Source organism: Meleagris gallopavo, chromosome 7 (genome assembly GCF_905368555.1).
Source record: "Meleagris gallopavo chromosome 7, MGAL_WU_HG_1.1, whole genome shotgun sequence".
NCBI lineage: Eukaryota > Metazoa > Chordata > Aves > Galliformes > Phasianidae > Meleagris > Meleagris gallopavo.
The window spans coordinates 4,960,203-4,978,703 of record NC_139410.1 but is presented as its reverse complement, the minus strand read 5'-3'; the positions used below and the strand labels follow the sequence as shown (position 1 = coordinate 4,978,703).

The 18,501-nt window shown below is 43.4% G+C and overlaps 1 protein-coding gene across 8 annotated transcripts in view; it reads left to right on the top strand.

Annotated features, from left to right (window-relative positions):
• The window catches only part of ERBB4 (erb-b2 receptor tyrosine kinase 4), a 515,280-nt gene that overhangs the window by 314,244 nt on the left and 182,535 nt on the right, over positions 1-18,501 (top strand). For all 8 annotated transcript variants that reach the window (XM_085228854.1, XM_085228852.1, XM_085228851.1 and 5 more), the window contains exon 4: positions 13,194-13,328. In XM_085228854.1, coding sequence (XP_085084980.1) covers positions 13,194-13,328 — 135 coding nt within the window. The remainder of the gene's footprint in view (positions 1-13,193; positions 13,329-18,501) is intronic.

Sequence of the window (18,501 nt, the reverse complement as noted above, 5' to 3'; positions counted from 1 at the left end):
AGCATTTCATGTGCTGGGAAAGGTTAATCACTCCTGAAAGGGAATCAAAATCACAACAGTAAAAAAAAAAAAAAGTTATAAATTTGTACTTAGAGGTGGTTGTTTTATCAGCGTAGGTTGTTCTCCTGTGTATATGATGTGGCTGTGTTTTACTTCTGCCTTCTCAGAAATGAGTGCAGTAAGTACCTGTACATTTTTACTGAGCTGTGTTTGCTTCAAGCTCCTTCCAAGTATCCATGTGCCATATGGTAGGTTTCATTTGCAGGATGGGGTGCAGCCTGCTGGCGCTGCCCTTTCAAAGGAGACGAGTTTAAGTCCCAGCAGGGCATGCTGTGAATGAGATGCTGCCAGCACTTCTGATGTCTGCCTGCTCTGCCAGAGAGGTAGAACAGGGGGTTTAGCTCCTGAATAAGAGGCAGCTACCAACGCACTGTGTGGTGCACAACAAGCTGGGCAGTGTTCTGGAGAGGTCAGCCTGTTGGATTACGTGTCTGGTATGGCGTGCACTGGACTTGGGAGGAGCAGCTGGTGCTTTTGCAGCTGTTTCTCTGTTGAACCAGGTCTCATCTCTTGTCAGATTTAGGAAAACGCAAACAAAGTTCAGGTTCAGGTTTGTTTGGACTTCAGTCCCTTCTTCCATAACTCAGAAGCAGACTAAGAACAGCAATCTCAAAGAGAGGTGTCAGTTCTGCTGCCGTGGGTCCTGGTGATGCTGGTACTTGCTTGGAGTGGTAGTTGGGTTTTGCAACCCAGAGCAGTAAATGTGTGAATGCAGAGATCTCCGAGTGCCTTCTGGAGCCTTGGGTACTTTATCCCTATTCTTGACTGCCTGCCAGCACTTGTCAGGGTGCTGTCTCCTATCTCTTCACATTGTGGAAAGGAGCAAGCTTTGAGGCAGCTCTGGCTGTGCTGTCACTCAGGTGGGGTGCTTTACAGGCTGGAGGAGGGACAAACCTGGGCTGAGATTGTTATCCAGATTCCTGTTCTGGTCAACTCCTGCTTCACCAGCTGTCCAGCCTATCCCTCAGAGGCAGCCTTGTGGGAGTCATGGCTGCACTGGAGATGCTGCCCTTCTGCTTCTGCGTGTTCTCTGCTTTGGTTCTGACCTGCACAGCGATGCTGTGCTAGCCCTGAGCTGCAGTGCAAAGAATGTGATTCTTATCAGATCATATAAAGTCCGTGGGAAAAAGGGGGTGGAGAAATATTGGTCATTGCTTTCAGGAGTTCCTTTTACTGTTCTGAGCAATTCTGAACTCCCCTGGGAAGCACCAGGCAGCTTCTGAGTGAAAAAAACAACCTAACATTAAAAACTGCAAAGCAGTGATGGCACTGCATACGTACCCCACTGAGTCTAGAATGCCACTGTGCTTGTAAGCAGATGTTGGTCTCGTTCATCTGAGAGTAACCAGTCTTTGCAAAAAGTGCATGTACAGCAGTGTGCTTTGCAGAGGTCACTTGGATGTGCCTTTGTGCCTCTCATTCTGGTACAACCCATGAGGTTCTTGCATATTACACACTCTAGGAATTTCCCCTCTTACTCTTTGCAAGACAGTTTTATGCAGACTGTGATTTGTGCTAAGGGTTCAGCCCGGAGCAGTGAGCTTAAATCCTTTTGGAATTTTTTTTCCCCAGTTGCCCTGCAGTGGGGATGCATTGTCCACACGTAAGGAGATGGCAGTGGTGCTGTGCCATCGGTTTGCCATGGGCTTGGTTTCTCTGCAGGTTCTTGTGTCTGAAGAGATGTCGGGGCTCAGGGGACTGTTGATCCACATGAGTCCATCTGATGCATGGATTGCTCATAGGAGACTTTTGTGAGAGTTTAGTTCTCAAATGATGTAAAGCAGGGAAAAGGGAAGGATAAGGTCTTCCCACAAGCTAAAATAAGAAAGCGAGTGACAGAATGATCAGGCATAAAGCCTTGCAGTACATTTGCTGAGGCCACAGTGTTCAGCCTCACTACTCTTGCCCTTTTCTCCCCTGACATTCAGAGGTGCTTTGCAGTGCTGGTATTTCAGAAGGCCCCTCATGTGCGGGAGTGGGAATCCTCACTAAAGAGTGTGCCAGGAAAACAGCAGCTCTTAGATCAGTGATGGCTTTTACCCAACTCCTTTTATGTCTGCAGTTGGATTTTCACTGTCTTCCTCACCCAGTGGAATGTGACCTAAAAGATTTGGGATGGGAAGATGGATTTATTTCTTTTTTTCCTATGAAAATAGGAACACTCCAGGATGCAGCATGTTGTAACCACCAACATTAGTTAGACTTAGAGGTGCACTGAAAGAAAAGGCCTTTTTCATTAGTAGCCTAATAAGAGAGGTGATTTGGGAGGTACATCAGCACTGGGCATACCATTGGACCCAGGCTGCCCTGCAAGGTGGTTCCTGCTGTGGGTCTGAGGGACTGGCTGATAACTTTGACAGGCTTTTTATTTTAGTTATTTTTCATTTAAACATTTATATCACATCTCATTACCTTCTCTGAGCTGTAATTAGAAATCCTGTGGAATTAAGAACCATTAAATTCATTGAGATTTCAGCCTTGGGAATTTGCCCAGAGGCACACAGCTTACAGGCCTTCATGAGGCTTGACTTTCCTGGAGTTGTCTCCCCCTCCTCTGCTTCATCCAAGCCTTTGTGAAAAAGGGACCATCTTTTCAGTTTCACTAATTAATTGCTTTTGCCAACCAACAGATGTTTTGTAGCCTTTGAAGACCAGGAACAGCCAGGTATATCACTTCTGCAGCCTTACACTGACTTTGTATGCAATTTGAGCAAGAAGTTTTGAAGCTCAAGCAAGGGGGGGAAAAAAAAGCTACTATAGCCAAAGGAAAAGTTATGAAACTCAGAAGAGTATTTTTTTTTTTCCCTCCCCAGTATTTCATCAGATCAACAATTTGCTTTTTTGCTTTTGCACTTTGCTAACGTTTGTGTAGTTCTGGGCCACAGCACTCAGAGAAATAATCATTCAGAATATCTGTTCTACTAATTTATTTACTTATCAGTTGTGTTGATGATGATGGATTGACCTTAAAAGGCAATGGTAAGAAAAGCCACAAAACTAAGCACGGGCAGCGCAGAACACAAAGAGTCAAGATTGAAAGCAATGGAGCCCAGCCCTGACATTGGGAAAGCAGCTGCTTTGTTCTGCCCTCAGTTACTCTGCACTCAGCACATCATCTGTTCACGTGCTGGGAAGCTCCTGGGCAAAAAAAATATTAAGACTTGTCCTTAATACTGAGGATAGCAGTTGCAATGACAGGATTGGTGGGTCTGAGTGCTTATGCTTCCCTCCTGTTGTCTACATTATTAAAAATGATCTCATTGAAATAGATATCATTAATCAGTGCCAACCACAGTTTAGCTAGAATGCAGGCAAGGACAAACTGTGCACTATCACTGACTGCTGATAGAAAACGTTTGGGCTAGTTTAATGGCACAGTGGTGAAATGCTGGAGGCAAAACCGTCCTTCTGGGAAGAGCGTTCTTCTACCAGCTATTACAGTGAAGGATACCCTTGTTACTGTTGAAGCTGCCCGGGTACAGGGCAAAATCTGCCCACCATGCAGTGAGCAGAGATGTCCTCTGTGCCTGGGGCACACAGCTCGCTGCAGTCTCAAGTCAGTCCAGGCCAAGGGGATGCTTTTGGTCTACTGTGTTGTAATGGAGAGCAGATTGGGTTCAGAGCAGGTCGTCTGCTGGGGAAAGGAAGGAGGTGCATGCTGGGAATGTTTGCAGCCGTGTTGGTTTGTTGGTTACAGTATTGCTAGAAAGAAAGAAAAAAGAGGATGTTTTCATGGTAGTTTTTAAGAAGAGAGGTAGGAGGAGGCCTTGATGAAATGAAGACTGGTGGGAGGTGAGAAGGACTCTTACTTAACAGCAAGCAGAAGAACTAGAGAATGCTTGAGGAGAGAGATGGTGGTCTTAAAAAAAAGTGAATAGAGCAACCTTGAGCTGTGCCTTGTGCTTAGTACCTTGTCACTGTTGCTCTAGTGCCCACTGACCCAATTGGTTGTATAGGCATGATTAAGTTGCTTATTAGCCCCCATAAGTATCTGGTTTGAGGTTAATATCTTAAAATTAATATGAACTCCGGATTTTTATTTATTTATTTATTTATTTTGTAATAGCCACAGTTTATCTGTTGACACTGTTTCTTACATTTTATTAGACCTGCAGAACTTGGGTGTAACTAAGTGGTCTGTGGCCAGATGCGATGGTTGCAGAACATGTGAGATTTGGGGCTGGAGAACAGTTAGCAAGCACACGTTGGCTGTGTGCCTGTGTTGTCAATGCTTGGCAGCATGAGCAGGTTCTCTAACATCCCATCAGATTCCAAGCTTGAATGTAGTGTGTGTGTGCAAAAGCAAGAAGCAGTACTGACAGTGGCATCTTAGCAATTGTAGAAGAAAATGGGGGGGGAGGGGGGAAACACTAAGCAAGTTGGGATAGTAAAGGCTCAGACCTTAGCACACCTGTTAACTAACAAGAAAGGAATTTTAATTAGAATAATCAAGTAGGCTGTTCCTTCAGTTTACAGGCCCTCTTTTGGCTGTCTCCAGCCGCAGTGGTGAGAGGGCGAACAGTCCCAGCCCTTTGCTCCCAGGAGCTGTGCCGGAGCTGCTGGGCAACCCCTGTGCAGGAGGAGGGCTGGCAGTTTGTCGTGCACACAGTCTCAGCACAGCAAAGCCAGGGAAAGTCACGGGCACTTCCCATCTCAGACAGCTTTCCACTAAAATTCCTCTTCAAAGAGTTGGTGCAGTATCTCAGGACAGGTTGACCTCATGGCCTGGAAGTGTGTGACTGTTCTTGAACAGATCCCACATAGAGATTTTAAGCTCAGCATACAGAGATTCTTTCAGGCCCAGAAATAAAGATGAGCTGGGTTATGCAATTGCTGTATCTGGCATCCAACTAACTGCATGCCAATTACCAGCCCGTATGCAAATGCTTGTACTGAAGCGCAGGATGCAGCTGGACGCAGCTCTGGGCATCCTTCCCAGAGTATTCCAAGCCACATTATGACAGTTTTGAAAGAGAAGGGCTCTGTGGAGCCAGTAATTTTTTACAGCCTTTCAGTAAATGGTAGAAATTACCACTGCATCCAGATCTTAACTATTTTATTGAAGGGAGAAGGAATTTCTGCGCGCTAATGCCAATCAGGATGTACTTGAGGCGCTCGCACTCCAAGACAGAAGGCCATCAGTCTGTTTGCCAAGCGCACGGCCTGAGTGCCAGATGTGCTTGGGATAGAAAGCAGGCTTCTTGAATTTGTCTGGCTGCGTGAAAAGAATAAAAAAATACACTGCCAAATAATGCTGGAGTTGAAGCTTCCAGGGGTGCTGCAGGGAAACCCTGCTGTGGTCAGATGCCCCTGGCTCTGATGAGGTTTCTGTTCATGCTGCTGCTTGGCTTCCCACATGAAAGGAACTCTTGGGAAGGGTGCAGCAGTGGCATACAAACCATCATGCAACATAGAGTTGCCTCCCATAACGAGCTGATTGCAGGAGAACAGGGACACGGCAGTCTCACTGTTACATATCGCTGCAGATGGGAAAGATAAATTGAGAGCTGCCATTAGCAGACATGAAACATTTCAGGTTTGATTAAAATATTATATATCAAGTGTCTTGCCAAGGAGAGGCATTTAAATGCTTGTCTGTCTTGCCGGCACAGAAGTGAATCAGTCAAGGTATGTGTCCCTGTCTTTGGTGAAGAAATGAGCATTTTATGAAGAGAATTTTATAAAAAGTTTAGGGAAGAAAAATATCAATAAGTGTTTTGAGTGCTGTTTCTCAAATTCCGTTCACAAAGTTGATGCTAAATGAAAGATGATGCTCTAAGCACCAACTACAACGTTCTCTGTCCTGAAATGGGAGGTTCTCATCACTGCCCCGCATTTCTTCAGTCTGCCCCTCAGGAGCAGAAACTATCCATTTGGAGAAATGCTGCATTGGCAGCACAAGCTCTGAAGAAGAATGACTGTGGAACCAACACAGTGAGACAGGAGTGGCCTGGCTGTGGATTGTTGCTGCACTGTTGCAGCATCTGATTGGTGTGACAGATGAAGGAGCTGATGCAGATGTACATCCTCTGGGCACGGGTAACATTTGGGGCAGAAGCAGCAGCACTGGGATCTGTTCAGTCTTCATTGAGAGATTTGGAGGATGCCTGACACAGAAAGCAGAGTCTGTGTCATGAAAGACTGAAAGGCAAGCCTTGGGGCAGCTGCTTTGGGTCATTCCAGTAGATCATATCGCACAGGATGCTCGCTGTTAAAGCTGATCAGACAGCAGAAATAAATGCCAGTACTGCGATATCTGTCAGAGCCTCTAGACGAGGCCAGTGGGATACCAGTCTGCTCTGTGGCCTGCAGGTGCACCCAGCATACTGTGCATCATCTCCCTACTGGCTTTCTGCTGAGGAACAAGGACAGGGAGGAAGGGGGGATTATTTGGGATCAGCAGATTTTGAACCTTTTGAATTGTTGAATGCCTGTGGCTGAAGCACTTCTTGACACATGTAGGTGACATGCTTTTAAATACCTGGCTTATTCTGCATGGGTGTTTTGCATCGTGAATGTGCTTTTTCATCAGTTTGCATGTAGAACACTGTAAGGACTGTGCAGAAGGTGGTAGATAGTCATGGAATGACAAAATTATTCAGCTTGGAAGTGACATCCAGGAATCATTCTCACCAGCCTCTGCTCTTGCTCATGCAGCACACTGTGTGGTGACCCATTATCTCACTGTCTGCAGTGCTTCTCTCCTAGTTTGGTGACACCACAGAAAACCCTATCATTAGAGTGTTATGTTTTATACCTGTTAATCTATCTGTCCTCCCCAAAAATTAGATTGAGAAAGCAGTAAATCAAACAGTTGGCTGCTAACACCAGGACTAAAATTTGACTTCACAAAAAAAGTGATGCAGTTATTATCTTCTGAAAATTAATATCCCTGTAACAGAGTCTATGTGTTACGGTAAAGCTCCTCACCTGCAAAGTCAACAGAGTCAAACAGCTTTCAGAAGCTAGTGATGTGAATGGAACCAAACAGATGAGGTGGGTAACGTTGTAAACAGCTCCTGCTGCTTCTGCAGATAACATCTGCGGAGGAAATGCCAGACCTAAGGCTTATCATACAGCTTTATGCTTCTCTCCTAGTTAATTAGAATCAAGGGTACTGTGCTACTGATGGCAGGTACATGGTTAAGGAAAGTTGTGCTGGCTGGTCAGTGCATCTTTTTATTCTCCTTTACCAAGGTGGAGTAATGACTGCATGAGTAGGAAAACTCCACTAGAATTGGAGTTGAAGGAGATGATATCAGTTTAAGCCTGAGCTTAAACATTTTGAGGGAATTGAGATCTAAGTAGGCAGAAGCTGCAGTGATTGTTGCAAAATGCATTTAATTGAGCAGCCATTAGTACAGCTCAGTCTGACTGCTCTCTACTTTAGCAGAACCCAGGTATGTTTAGTAAAGTATACTACACTGAAGAACAGGACTGATTCTTGTGAAAAGAAGCACATCTTAAGTTGGGTTTATATCTGTTTTCTCTCCTTTCAGATAGATGGGATGTTTTTCTGTTACTTGTTTCGTTTAGCTGTTTCTACTGTCTTCCATTCTGGATAGCTTTCTCTCTACACTGAAGCTCTTGGGACCACGTGGATGTGTTTTATGTCCCTGTGGTCTCCGTAACTGCTCGGAGCACAAGGAAAAATGGGACCCATTAGCCTGATGCTGAGTTACATGGTGCTTGTGGTTCTCTGCAAATGGGGTAGGCATGGAATGTGTATTGTAAATCTGGCGTGTTTACCCCAAAGGGCTGGAAGGATTTGCAGCGCTATTTTTTTTTTTTTTTTTTTTACAAAGTAAAATAAATGTTGTGTTAAATGATGCCTTAAAATTAATAAGGTAGTGCAGAGCAAGAACTCAGGACACGCACAAAGTCAGGAATTATCTGAGCTGGTCTACGTGTCCTCTTTGAGTTTGTTTAATATGACTTTAGCTGTTAATGAAACTCTTAGGTGAGATTGCTAAAGACAGCTTGGCCAGAGCCTGTTGTCCCTTAATGAAGTAGCTAAATGACTCACAAGGATCATGCAGATCAATCCTCACGCACTATTGCGATGAAATGGTGAAAAGGTAGCCCATTCAACTCAGTAAGAAGTAATGAAATTGCTCATTCTCATTTAAGGAGCAAGACAGATTTTGAAGATTTATGCCCCGTTGCTACAGCCAGTGTTCTTAGTTATTGAGCAGTTGGACATACAGACTCACAGCCTGCACATAACACGCTGAGTGCTTGTGATAGAAATAAAGAATATTTTGCTGTTGCTGTCGAGCCTTGAAACTGACTTCTAGCTAATGACCCAAGTAATCTTTACTTGAGATTGTGTAATTGAGATCGAAGGCTGTGCGGGGCTTCTAGCTGGTACACAGATTCCACATCCATGAGCTTCTCAGTATGGTCATTGAGTTGAAATGGAGAAGGTTAAAACTCTCATTTCCATTATCAAGCTCCCCCTTTCTCCCAATACAAATGTGACATTTCAATTTTACACAGTCGGACTCTTCTTCAATCATCTGTATAAAAATTTCAAACCTTGATTGATGATGGATGAGCTATTGTCTCCTAAAGCACACAGATCTCATTACCCTTAAGACATAGCTTATTAATGATAGACCTATAGTGCTTTCCCAGTGGTTCGTGAGCAATCTACTGTGCTAAGAGATCAAAAGACTTGGTTTGGCATGAAATTTCCAGGCCAAAGCCATTTTCACAAACAGCATCTCAACAGTTGACAGTGTTTTGAGGTGATACGGTATCTGACAACAAATCCCTATCATCTGGGTGATAGTGGCAAGGCTGCAGCACTATCAGCATGCAAAGATGCTTCGGCTGTAATGGAGGCTGACCTTGGAAAGTAAGTGTAATTAATATGGACTGTATGATATGTATGTGCAGAGAACACCAGCACGTGGTGTCGTGTAAGAGGCAGCTGCTTCGTTAGGGGACAGTCACCATGGAAGGTATAAGATGTCTTCTGTTTTGCTTTTGAGATTGTTACAGTGGGTGTTCATAACAGTTATCTAACCTAAATCCTTTCTGTTTTTCTGTCCACTACAGACCTAGTTCTTTTCCATCTTGTTGTGTCTCCTTGCAGTTCAGTGTGGCAGCTGGCTTCTCGTGACCAGAAAGGAGCTTTTAATTTATAACCTTCAATAAAAGTAGCAGTTTTATAACCAATTTTATAACTATTTTAGAACTGGATTGTACTGCAAAGTAATTGCCAGCGGCTCCCACTGCATATCAACACACAAGTTATTTGCACTTAAGGGTCCGGAGCAGGATGCGAGCATGTTTTGGCAATTGAATCCACTTTAGGAGTTAGATAACAGACCATGGGAGATTTTACTGTGCGTAAGAAAAAAAGCAGCTGAAGAAAATGCCCTTTTGGCAGGTGGATGAAAAGAAGTTCTTTCCATCTCCAGTGTAATCAGATGATATACGTGCAGAGCTACTGTCCATTTGCATCTGAAGCTTCTGGCAGCCAGTAATGTATTTTCACTGACCCCACTCAAACTTAGTGTAAGTGCTTTGAATTTAGCCCTTTTTGGATATAGCAGACCAAATATAAGTTGCACGTGCTGTACCTCTCCATGCCTCTATGGAAGTAGAAGAGGTTGGTGTTTCATGACTGCCAGAGACATGTATGTGTCACTGCTCTGTTGTTGGCATTGTAAGGTAGGTTAGCAGAGTACGTGGTAATCGTTCTGCTTCATCTCCTGGCTAATGGGAACCAGAAAATAGCAGATAAAATGGATAATACATTTCTGATTCCAGTCCCTGGATAAATAAGCATTTAATAGAATTTTAATAATATGCAGATGTAAGTTCCCCACAATCATTTGGCAGCTCTCCACACAGTAAGCAAAATAATGGCAGAAGTCAGTGGTGAGCGTGCTTGCTGCTTTATTTTCGTATAACTTGGGTGACAGCATTATACTGCTTTTAAGCCAGAAGACTAGCTCTAATAAGGAGGATAAGATTTTATTCACTTCGAACTGGCAAAAGGCCTTGGAGCTGCTCCTTTGCTCAGAGCACCAGCCGCAGCCCTGGTGCCAAAACGGAGGATGGTGAAACACGCGTGGCTCTTGGCAGCTTGCAGGAAGCCTTGCACCATCACCTGCCCCCTTTCCTGGAGAGAGCTGGTGGGACACTTGCTTCCAAATGCCCTCCTGTAGCTCTGTGCCTTGGAGCAGAATGGGAGCCCACGGGAGACATTTGCAGCCCATGCAGCTCTATTCTGGGCAGCAGGGCTGGGTTTGGATTAATTATTTTCCGGCGTCACAAAAAAATTGTGTTACAAGGCAGAAATACTCTCTTCTATAGGATATTTAAAGTATATGCTGCTGTAAGCAGTGTTTGTTCATGCGTCTTCAGCAGCCCTTAGCTTTGTTCTTTGCGGGAGGAATAAAGCCCACTGGTGGATGTGTTGTTCTGGCTGCTGTCTGTCCTTGGCAGGGCCCAGCAGGAAGGCTCCTAGCGCTGCACAAAGGAGGAAAAAGCCCTCTTGTGCCTGCTTTCCTTTGACTGCTCATCTGCATAACTGGAGATCCCCGCCTTGCTCCTCCTGTTTATTGTTTAACTTTATCACCCACTTTCCGCGCTGTAAATTAAAAGGAGATGATGACTTTATGATGATGATGTTCATTATACAGTAACTCTTTTGTATATTGATTGCGTTTGTGCTTCATTTGCTTAACACGTACCAGGGTTTATTAGGTCTTTCCAGGCATTGTTCTTGCTAAGAGAGGGCGCAGAAGCTCGGAATGGATCTGAGTTTGTTAATTCACTGTAGCCAATACATCTGTGCTGATTTACACATGCCAAGGACTCTGCATGAAGAACCATACAATAGCAAGTGGGGAAAGGGAGGTAGAAGGGGTCTGAGTTTAGATCCGACAGAATGGAAGGAGCTGAGCAAAAGCACATGAAGGGTTGTCCTGAACTTGAAGTTTATGGCCACTTATTAGCTGTAAGAGCCCAGCTTTGATACTATTACTCAGATTTCTTAGCGCCTCGTTGCATGAGCAGACCTATAGACTTGAATCCTGTCACCTATGAGAAATGGTGTGGGTTGGGGCATTTCTCCAGGTTTCGGGGGCAGGCAGCAGATATAACAGCCATTATTCAGTGGTGAGGGAAGTCGGGCCACCTTCCGTGTTTGCGCTTCATAAATCATAGGAAAAGCCTTCAGTCAAGAGGGACCACTTTCTGGTTACTTTTTACACTGAAAAAATGTATTTCTCCTCAAATTGAAACTATTATAAATATTTTTAGAGTGAGGTGATACCTGATATGCAAGAATACATCGAAGTTTCTTGGATAAAGCAGAAAACTTGATAGGTATTGACATGAGTAAATGCTCTAAAAAGCAGAAGTGATGCCAACAGCAGGTGTTTAGGGGCACCAGCTGATAGTGGCACTATTTGGAGTCATGTGCAAGTGTTTCAGAAGCTATCAGGGTAGATTTCTCCATTTTTCATGGCTTGTTAGATGTTATTTTTAATCAAAATCTGGGCCATTGTGGATTAGCTAATCCTATGTAGCTGGGATGACACGGAGAAATCATCAGTAATCACGTTTTCAAGTGTGCTTGTGAGTCCCACTTTTTCCCCGGAGCAGAATTGCTAGCAGATGCTGGATGGCTGTGGGTTTTTTTCGGGGATCATAAGAATATCATACAGACAGTTCATCACTGTAACTAATCTGGGCTCTTTTCTGTATAAGATTATTATTATTGTTGTTTTATTTTAAGCTCCTTTTCAATGAAAAACCAAGCTTTCATATCAGAGCTTTCTGAGAAATAGTTATCAATACTCTGAACCCATTAATATGGCAGAAGGATGTATTTAGAGATGATCCTTTATTTAATACGTTCTTCTACTGGGGGCTGCCTCCCTTCGTTGTGTCCTGTGTGCTCTGAAATGTTAAAAGAAAAACGCAGTAATTCCTGGTTGTTTGTCAACATTAGTATTCCCACTGAGGCTTGTAAGGGCTTTTATGGGAGATGAGGACCATCAGCACACCTGGTCATTGCCACAGTGCTGGAGATTTCCTCTTAATGTCAGTTTGAGAGGTGTGACACCCATGGCTGCATAGCACCACTTCATGTCATCGGAAGGTGCCATTAGTAACCAACCTCCAGCTTTTCTTTGCTGGTTGCAGTCTGACACTAAGTGGTGCAGGAGGCTTTTGCTGCCTTCCTTCTGCTAGCTTGAGTGAAAGATGCAAGGATTTTCCTTTGCTTTGGAAATGTAGGAGCCAGGCGAAGAAGATAAACACTCACCTAGAAAGAGAGTTTAGAAGGTTAAAAAAAAAAAAAAAAGTCACTGCCCCAAAGGAGACCCCAGTTACATCTAAATAGCCAGAAGAGCTGAAGTCCTAACTTGCCTGTGACTGTTGCCCTGACTTGCTGTATCACTGTGATCTCCTTGGACAGAGGGCTGGGAGTCATACAAGAACGTGGACCCCATATTGATTTTTTAAATAGGTTTTATGACCGAATGTTTGATGAGAATGGAGTCATAGTAATTTCAAAGGTTGATAGTGATTCACTGGTACACAGAATTGTGTGAGGCAGTGCAGAAGAGCTGTGCAGCTGGGCTGTAGAGCTATATGGCAGGGCAGTGTGCTCGAACAGGGTGCTTCTCTAGACATCCTGACAACTCAACCTTCCTTACTTACTGTAGGATGAGAGTATTCTTACCTTTGGGGGAGGCACATCAGCTTATTCTATTATTCAGCTTTAAGTGTCCATATTTGTAAATGAAATGTGGCACAGTGTGACTGCATGTGTGTTTTGAAGTCAGTTAAGTCTTGGGATTTATTTTACCCACGAATAACAGTACTCTTAAACACTTGAATACACTGGAACAGCACAGAAACTCAGTCAGTAAGCTATCACTTGCTTGCCTGTCTTCATCAGGCTACTTCTGCATATAAATAAATGGTTCCTGTTTGCAAATGCTTTATGCTATTTACCATCCTGTTTTCAGTGTTAGGTGAGGTTACAGTGTGAATCTTCATGTTTGAATTCTGTGCCCTCTCTCTCCCATGCACAAAGCAACAGTGAACTTAATTAGCTGTATGCCTGAAGCCTTACAACTATGTTCTCTTGTTCTTTTGTGCAGAAATACTGAATGGAGGGGTGTATGTTGGCCAGAACAAATTTCTTTGCTTCGCAGACACCATTCATTGGCAGGATATCGTGCGTAACCCCTGGGCCTCCAACTTCACTTTGGTTCCAACGAATGGCAGCTCAGGATGTAAGTAGCAGTTTGATTCTTTGTCTTGTCATCAGCATAGCCTGACACAGTATAAATATGACCACAAGTTTGTCCCTGGTCCTCTGTTAAAGAGAATTGTATTTGTAGTTTTTCCCCTTTCACTACATTCTTCAAAGTGTGTATGACACTTGTAAGAACTCAGCCGAATCATAAAAACCCTGAATCTGTAGAGAGCATTTGTGAACATCATGCATTTTTTGAGTTTTTTTTTCCTCATGTGCTTTCTCTCTTCTGCATGTTCTTTTATTTCTGTTTATTTCTAATGCCACTATGCTACCACGGAAGCACAGACATTATTGTTTGTTTTGGAATTATTCCTGCTGCTTAGTCTGGTCCTTGAGTCACAATGTTCCGCCTATGGCATCACAATTAGCTGCTGGAGTAATTATGGTACAAGCTCACAGATATTCTCACTTGAAATAAGAAAGGAATCTGAAAGAAATAGCTCTTCTGTTATCTCGTGTGTATCTGTGAATAAACAGAATTTGCAAAGAGTGGGGTGGTATTCACAACATCACCAGTATCTCCGGGTTTAGTATGCTCTCTGTCTTAATGCTCTCATTTTCAAGCTTGTCTATATATTTTCATTAATCTGCTTGACCTGTTTTCCCAATTCCCTTCCCCAGAGTTATTCACCTTTAGATGGTTCTTGGAGCAGTAATGAATTGTAGTGGATTCATCAATGATACAGTGATACTAAGTGTTCAAGTGAAATATTTCCTACTGTAGGAATATGTTCTCAAGATGCATACCATGCTCTTAGGCAGTACTCTTAGGATGTACTGAGATTGAAATTCAGGTATAGGCTGGGAGGAATCTATCTGAATTCAGGGATGACTCCAGAGCAGACATTGTTCTGGGCATTCTGGATACAGGGTCATTCTGGATCACTTGCTACATCCTCGAGTGTCCAGCATGGATGTATAAATCACTGATTGCCTCCTTAGCTTCTGCAGCAGCCAAGAAATACCTTGAATTCTTCAGCTGCACGTTAAGAATTCCGAAAACAAACAAACAATCTCTGGATAAAGACTATTTGATTGAGTTCCCTAATTTTAAGCACCAACTCGTTTCTAACGGTTTGTGTTACGGTTGTTTTCTGTAAGAGCGGCTTGCTTTTATGTGTCTCACCTGCTACCCTCAAAAAAAGAGCACAGCTACTTGAGACGCAGCTTCCTGTGGGAGCCTGCCAAACTCCTCTGGTCCTCATCTGCCAGCTCCAGAGCTGAGGCTCAGCTCCTCTGCCTTCTGGCTGCAAACCTGACACAGTTGCAACACAGCCAGCTACCTTATTTGCATATTAAAAAGCTCATCACTGGCAGTGATCAGTTCTGAGCAGAACTGATGAGACCTTAGAAGGTTAGGGAACGCCTGTACCCTTTTATGAATCATTACTTCAACACAAAAGAGACTTGGTTGTTTTTCTGTTTTGTTCTGTTGTTGGGCTTTCTTATAACCTTTGCCAGCTCTTCCAGAAAATGCTTTTGCAATACTAAGGCAATAAGCTCTTTTAAAAAAGCAACCAACATCAGTACTATCCCTCTGAGCTAGCAAAAGTTCTGCTAGTGACTCCAGAGGAATCAGAACAAGGTCAATGCTGAGTTCTTTTGGAATCACCATCGGAAAATAATGAAGGTAAATGTTAGCTCCCCCAGCAGGATGAAAGAATGTATGTCTCTCTGTCCAGGTTACTGGGAAAAAGAAAAATCATTGGTTTTGAGCTGCACTCAAACATAGGGAGCTTTGCTATTTGTGCTAGATAAAACTGACAGATAGCGTAATTTCAGGGGTGATTCAGAGCTGCGTAATGAGGCATCTCCATTAACACAGCCACCCAAATCTTGTTTCTTTTCCTATCTTTGAAACAAAGTAGAGCCCAGTTGGATGGTATTTAATAAACATAAGTCTCCTTCTCCAAGAAATCAGACTGTCCCAATGCTATTCGTAAGTCTTGTGAAATTTGGTTTAATTAACTAAATTATTTCTTTCTCCACAACTTATATAGGTGAAAATCTGAACCCTGTTATACGGAAACCAAACAAATGGCTAAGGTGGTTTTAAAGTGTTGTTAAAGGCTTTGGGAAGCAAAGAAGTTACACACAGAGATCACCATTTAAAAGCACCTAAAATTAAATAGGTGTTCCTGTGTGTGCATGTATTTCTCACACATACACAATGTGTATATGTGTCTGTGTGTGCATATGTATATATATACATACACACACACGTATATATAATATAAGTCTTCGAACCAAATCACTCAAAGGATGGTGGAACCTTGTTACTGCAATCTGTCAAAAGGTAGGAGAAAGGGAGTATGTTACCCTGGTAGTTTTCTAAATAATTAAGGCAAGTTATTTGTGCTGGTAGAGAAAACAAAATGAACACTGAATTATAACCCTAGAATGGAAATCTCTGTGTAGTATCATTATGTGAGGATACATGCTTCTCGTATTTGGCTCATATGTCACATTTCAGACTCTGCAAAGCAGTGTGGGTGCTTGCTGGGCTCAGCCTTACTGTTTTTCCACTGCTGCAAATGATACTCAGAGCATCACAAAGTCTTTGGTACTCTTCTACATAGACTATGAGTCATGTGCTTTGGATCCAGAATATATTTTTACTATTTATTTTACATGAATTTATTACGTTACATTGCCTGAAGTCTCAGGTGCCTCTATCAAATGCAAATCTTGACTAAGTCCACTGGAACTTAGCGAGTACACTAAGTTGCTCAGCATTACTGAGAATACACTAAGTTCCAAAGATATCAGGAAGGCCCTCTGGGACTCTCTGTCAGAATATCTTGAAAAAAATGAATGTTTTTTACTGCTTATCTGGAAACTTTCACAGGAGAGGGAAAAGGTCTGTGAGAGCAGCTGTGTCAGTGTGTGAATGTAAATCTGCCAAATCTGCTGTGCCAGGCTCAACAGAGTCAGTATTAGTAGGAATTTAGGGAAGTCTGTGTAAATGTGTTTGTGTAAGACTGGGTAGGTGGATTGAGCTGTGTGACATGTGTGGCTCTGACTTGCAGGAGCAGAAGGAGAGCATCTGCCCCAGGAATGGTTAGAGCTCTTGCACTGTGACCGCCTCAGCATCCTCCCTGGCAGAGAAGGTTGTAGGACCAAGAAAATGCTGACTGATATCAGCTTCAGAACTAGATACTTAATGCTTTGAGCAGGCCCAAGCTTTCAGCATCACTAGCTTTGCTTCCAACCACTGATAGCTGACATCAGATCTTCCCTGAGGCCCTACAGAACACAGACCCCTGTTCAGAAGTGCCCAGTGTGCAGCACTTACTAGGTTTTCAGCTGCAGGAGGTGTTGTGCACCAGCCCTGGGCTCCTCCATCCTTATCCTCGGTGCGAGGTCCGTGTTGCAAGCTGTCGGTGCTGCTCTCCTCCCCAGCCACACACAGCAGCTTAGAGTGGTCCCACTTCATGGAGGAAGGCACATGCAGGCCTCCTGCTGCTCCACAGCAGTCAGCAGATGAAGGAGACAAAAGGGTAGAGTGAAATGAAAACGCTTTGAAATGGAACTAGTGCTTGTTCCATACCTTGGATCTGCCAGTTCTGTGCATATCTCCTCATTTACATCAGTGCTAGACAGAAGAGGATATGACCAGTGCAACTCCTGGGATGCTGCACTCCCTAGATGCTGCTCTTCTGATTCCCTTTGTCGCAGGCTTTTATTGTCATATCAGCTTAAGAAAGCAGTTGAAAAGGCCATAGTGTCTTAACTACTGTAATAGAAGTGCTGCGGGTATATGAATCCCAAATGCTGCTTCTCCTTTTTCTTTAGCCTGGAATGTATTCTACCCGTTGCTGCATGCTCTGATCAAATGCATGCAGAAAAGCTCGTGTTAGAAGCCTTTGGATTACACACTCATACTACTATGACGAGTACAGCTAGTGGCTGTGGGTGTGGGGCTCTGTGTGTACTGCTGCCACGCAGTCAGCACATGCACCAGAGAGCCTGCGTGCTTCAGCTGTGTGAGAGCAGATACCTCTGCACCTGGCATTCTGATTCATATGGTGAAATAATACACTATTTACTATTTGCACAGCATTTTCTTACTCATATCTTGCAGATGAGGCTTCTACAATGATTTGTAATTGAAAATAGTCTTCTCTTCCATGTACCTGTAATCTCAAAAGTGATTAACTGGGGAACAGAGTTGTCTATTTAGGTGTATGTTACTCAGTTGGTTTCTCCCATGCTAAAAATCTATCTTCTCTCTTTCTAAAAACAAGCCACAAATACAAGCATTAGCTGAGCTTTGCAAGAACATGTTCCCTTGTTGCCACATCCATGTTGGATTTGGTCTCCATTACATAGGTAGAGGCCTGCCCTTCAGAGCTGCAAACCCAAGGTACAGCTCCCAGCAAAAAATAAAGCAGGGAATAGGATTAGACTTGTCTAAAATGACTCTACATCGGTAGAACTCCTCCTCTCTGGTCAGCTGGAAGAGAAGTGTAGTGTGTCTGTAAGGCTGGCTGCTTTCATCTGTCCCTCCGTGTCCTCAGCCACCCGTTGGTATGATGGGAGCCCCCATGTGCCTGCTGCAGGTTCTCTTACAAGGCTCTCTTAAATCAGATTTTGCAGTGGATTTTGCTTTGGAAGTTTTGTTTGGCAGGAAAGCCTTAAGGATTTGAATGGCTGAGCTGAGGTCACTATGTGCAGCAAATAGCATAGATTGAAATAATAACAATGCGTTTAAAAGCACTGAAATCTATGGATGCATATTCATGATGGAGCTGGGAACTTTGGATAATAAAGATTAAAAGATTACTTGCTATTTTCAAAGGTAAAAAGAAAAAAAAGCTGCCTTTTAACAAATGATTCAGAAGAAATACTAGACAGAAGTTAACTAGTGCCCAGCTCCAACTGAACTCACAGCATTAAGCACATGTTAAAGTCTTGTCCTGAGCTGGAGTTTGTGCTCAGATCCTGTAGTGCACTGAGATCCACAGAACATTTTTCAAGCAGAACACCTCTGGTTGCTTATTGTTCCTAACGTGGTACTTCTCTGTCTAATTGCAGCTGATAATGTAAAGTTGCAGTTTCTGAGCTAGGCAGTAGTTCTACATTCTTGCCATGATGCAAAGGCTTAGTCTTCATCTGCGTACCTGTGCTTCAATGAATCCCACAAT